General features: G+C 50.6%; 1 protein-coding gene across 3 annotated transcripts; it reads left to right on the forward strand.

The window, feature by feature from the left end:
- The first annotated feature begins 323 nt into the window (after positions 1–323).
- Positions 324–3077, forward strand: LOC132648568 (uncharacterized). Of its 3 annotated transcripts, none has more exons than XM_060370580.1 (2): positions 324–457; positions 1053–3077. In XM_060370580.1, exon 2 carries the CDS (start codon positions 2064–2066, stop codon positions 2838–2840), a length of 777 nt encoding a protein of 258 aa, XP_060226563.1. In that variant the 5' UTR covers positions 324–457; positions 1053–2063; the 3' UTR covers positions 2841–3077. The 3 variants fall into 2 exon arrangements, with proteins under 3 accessions (XP_060226506.1, XP_060226563.1, XP_060226616.1); XM_060370523.1 differs by having other exon boundaries at positions 324–532.
- The last annotated feature ends 1338 nt before the right edge of the window (positions 3078–4415 follow it).

A 4415-nucleotide genomic window follows, 5' to 3' on the forward strand; every position in this document is an offset into this window, starting at 1 on the left:
TTGTTTTTGTTTTTTTCTGACAGTTTCTCTATATAGCCTTTGTAGACCAGGCTGGCCTCGAACCCACAGAGATCTGCCTGCCTCTGCTTCCCTCGGTGCTGGAATATAGGCATGTGCCACCCCGCCTGGCATTTTTATTTTGTTTTGCTGATTGGTTGGTTGCTACCAGTATGGGTTTGCAGAGGCTTAAAAAGGCAAAACCACAAGGCCACATCCTGTCTGTAAATCCTGACGTACTTTCTGCCTGCACACCTCCTGCCTACATCCAATCAGGGGCAAGCATGCATCCTGACCTATTTCCTCCCCGCGGACCTCCTGCCCACGTGTGATCAAGCATACCCAGTGCGTCTGAATCAAAAGAATCTGTTTAGAGGAGCAAAGCCCGCGTGGCTTGCTATGGCCCATAAACAGAAGCCTCCAGCATCTCGGGATCTGTCCTTGGGCAAGGGGCTTTCAGGTCAGAGGCATTTTTGTTCACGGGTCTCTTAGGCACAGTTACTAAAACTGAGAACTTTGGTGCTCACACTCACGGGTAAGACTGCTTTTCCCACGCTGAGTCACGGTTTCCACCCCGCCCTGAGGTCACCCCGGCTAACAACTGCGTGAGCCATCTTCAAAACTTGGCCCACTTTCATCACTCCAGTTTTACATGGGTCCGGCAGGAATTTCCAGGAATTGTGCTGTAGTTCTAGATTTTGAAGTAACTTTCAGGGTGTTTTGTTCATGTTGTCTCCCATCACCCCAACAACTCGGTCAGAAATAATGTTGTGGCAAAACCCAAAGATTCTTACAAGCTTCAGTATTATTTAGTCAAAGCCACGTGCTGAAAAACAAACTAGAGAGCAAAAACAAAAAACTGGAAAGCAAGCTGGTTTTTCCGCAGGGGACGGGGCTGGGTGTGTAGAAGAGTGGGTTGTGGGTAGGCATTTGTGTCCCGGGTCTCCTGGTACCTCTAGAAGAGTGAGGAGATACAGTGTGACACGTGGGAAACGATTTCTAGTGTAGAAACCGGCTCACGCTGCAAACCAAGTTTCTTTCTGTTTCATTTTAAGGAACGCTTTCCAGCACAGCGCTGGGTGATGGAAGCCTGGGGGAACAGTTGTCATGCCAGGGCTGGGGACCCGAGGAAGGACCTGGCGCCCGGGCTCGGGCTGCACAGAAATGGCTGCTCTGCCCGGTCCTGGCGCAGCTGACCGGCACTGCGACAAAGGCTGGCGTGCTGGACAAGTCGGGTCGGAGCCAACCACCCTACTGCGGGAACCCTGCCGGGGCTGCGCTGCTCTTCTCCCGCTGCCTGGAGTCTCCCTCTAGTGCCCTGGCTGGCAGAGCTTCCCGGGGCTCTGTAGCAGAGGCCCAGCTGCAGCATGACAGGGGTGAAAGTCAATAGCTTAATAATTAGCTCCTCGAGCCCTCGTGCAATCACACATTAATATGGCCCGCCTTGTTCCCCGGGTGCCTCGGTGCTTAGAAAGTGTCCTGGTAGGAAGCACACGCACATTTGCTGCCGGAGGTGGGGAGACAGCTGCGCTGCTGTTCTCCAGTCCGCATTCAAAGGCCAGAGGAGGCCGGAATAACCTTGGTTGTCCTGCCAGAGCCTAAGCTCGCTCCTAGCTCTATTTATACTTCTCCCATTTGCCTCTTGACGCGGCAGCAGGAGGTAGCATAGCCTAGGGCTTTGGAGACAGGCAGGTCCAGGGTAAAAGCGCAGCCCTGAGCAAATTGCTCAGTATCCAAGGCTTGTTGCTCTCATCTATAAAATGCAGGTAACGATCCTGCGTGCCCTTCACCCTCCTTCCCACTCCACGCCCCAGAGGGTTGGGCAGGAGAGTAGCCAGCAGAGGCTAGTAAGCTTTTGGGCTTCCTCCCCTGGCTCCCTTGCGGTGACCGTGGTCCAAACTGGAGGGACATGGATTCGCCCATGGCTGCCAGGCAGGCCAAAGGTTTGAGCACCTCAGCCAGGCATGCCAGGGCCCAGGCTCTGCAGCCCAGGACGGTCCTAAGAACTGCACTGGAGTTTCCCTGATAGTGGAGTTTCAAAGCCAGCTACCTCCCGCCTGGAACAAATGAGGGTGTGGTTGTTCCTCACATTCACAACTAAACAAAAGAAAACAAGGAGAACCCCCCTACCCGCGGCCCGTACCCCGACCCGCACCTCCACCCCCATCCCCGGTCTCGCCCAGGCACGGGGTGTGCGCCAGAGCTGTGGGCACGCCCTATGGCGGCTGCGCGCCCCAGAGCCCGGGTGCTACCTCCTCCAAGGTCCCGCCCCAAGGAACTCCGGGCCGGGTGGGCTGGCCCGATCGCCTTGCCCGGGGCAGTCCAGGCAGTTGCCGCCTGGCTTGAGGAACGTTGCTGGGCTCAAGTTCGTCCTCTCTCGGGCCGGAATCCTGGCAATGCTTTGGGGATACATCTGGCTGGCCTCCGGGCGGCAGGAGGGGTCGAACCTTTTTCGGGTGATTTTACACAAAATCCTCCCCCACAACAAGGGCTACAGAGAAGTGGAAGCCCAAGGAATGAGAAGGGAGCTTCTCGCTCCTTCTCCAGGCCGCCTTCGCCACGTCCACTCCTGGAGCGCTGCCGGCGAAGCAAGCGAATTCCTGGTTCTCAAGACCCCTTTGTGTCTGTGGAAGCTCCTTCCTTGGTTGCGAACTATCAATGCCACCCTGAGCGGGTCTTTCCAGCTGGATTGTCGCCACCTTGTGGCAGGATCTGGAGACCACGTTGGTCCTTCGTTCCCCAAAGCCCTTTGCTCTCTTGGGTCTAAAGCTTACTTTTCTTTCTTTCCCCAACCAACTATGGACTGGAATTTTACAATCCCGTTCTCGGGATTTAGGAGGTGAGCTGGGATACCTCTGTCCCCTCCTCTCTGAGATACACCGCTTGCCCTCTAAAACAGACACGAAATAAGTGCTAGCTGGAGAGCCAGGAGTCATCAGATTAGCAAGCTTGTGGGGGCTAGATGTGAGGTGGCAATCCTCCACCAATTTCCCATGAGACAAACTAATGATTAAGACAGACGCACTCTGTCTTGTTCCTACTGGTTAGTGATGCTATTATGCTTGAGGAGTATTATTAAAGGCCCCTGTTATTAAAGACTCCCTGTTATTATTGTTATTATTATTTAGCATTTATAATGTAATGTATTCCTTATTTTCAAAGCACGCAGACTATTATCTCCCCGGACGTTCCAAACACAACAGAGCGGCAGGCAAGTGACACCTTCACTTCATAAAATCGGGAAACTGAGGCACTGTAATTAGTGCAGAGTTCTTGGATTAGTGAGTCAACAGTAGTCATTTCTCCCAGGCTGATTATCGCCGTTCTCTGAAGTGTCGTGGATTCCCGTAAATGGTAATCCTGACTTGGGAATCTAGTTTCTCACATCCACTTTTATGACCTACTTATAATCACATTAGAAACCCAGCCAGGGAAGTTTCCAAACTCATGAGTCATTACTTCAAGCTCATTACTGAGCACCTGGGCCATGTTAATTGTATTTTATTTTACAAGTCAAATTATTGTTACTTAGTACTTATAATGCATTCTGTTAAATGTATTTAAGAAATTCCAGTTTTTAATAAGTAGGAGGTCCTAACCTCATCCTGAAATGGATGTATTTTGATCTGGAAAACAAATGGTTTTTAAGATAAGTACTCCAATTGTTTGCTACCACCACATTAAGAACAAAAATAATTCTATTATAAACACTTATATTATCTGGTGTTTTGAGACAGGGTTTCTGTGTGGCCCTGGCTGTCCTGGAACTTGCTTTGTAGACCAGGCTGCCCTTAATCTCACAAAGCTCCCCCTGCCTCTCCCTCCAGAGTGCTGGGCTATAAGACACGCACCAGCACCAGGCTTTGGTTCTGTTATTTTAAAGCCGAAGCCTCTCAGTCTGTCAGAGGCAAGAGAGCTGTTCTCTGTTCCCAAGCTTTGTTTCAGTAGCCGAAACCTTTGATAACTGAGTTTTCTCTCCAAAAGCAGTAACAATACTGTCATTTGCTGCTATCTTCAGACAAAGCCTTCCCCCTGCCTCCCTCCTCTGAAAGACAAAGAATCCAGGAACTCTGGACATCTCCAGTGCAAAACTTTGGGCTGGGTCAGGTTTGGAGAGGTGGAAAGTTTGTCTGTCCATCTCGCTGCTTGGATGAACCTGACCCCAGCCAGGTGGGAGTCTTCTCATGGGACCTTTTGAGTTTTTCTTTTCACCCAGTTCTCACCCCAAATAGCAAAATTCTAAAGACACAATTTCAAAAAAGTTGTTCATTGATTTAGGGGACTCGGGTCAATCTTGTCAATCTTCCTTTACGCCCATTCATTCGCTCATAAGCAATGTATATGTTGTGCATCAATATGTTCTATATTAATAATAGCTCCTTTCTGTGAGTAAGTTGTGGTAAGCTCATTCCTGAACA

The sequence above is a fragment of the Meriones unguiculatus genome, chromosome 1 (assembly GCF_030254825.1).
Source record: "Meriones unguiculatus strain TT.TT164.6M chromosome 1, Bangor_MerUng_6.1, whole genome shotgun sequence".
NCBI lineage: Eukaryota > Metazoa > Chordata > Mammalia > Rodentia > Muridae > Meriones > Meriones unguiculatus.

Coding starts and splice junctions, on each gene's coding strand:
- LOC132648568 (XM_060370523.1), top strand. CDS start 2,064: ATGAGGGTGTGGTTGTTCCTCACATTCACAACTAAACAAAAGAAAACA.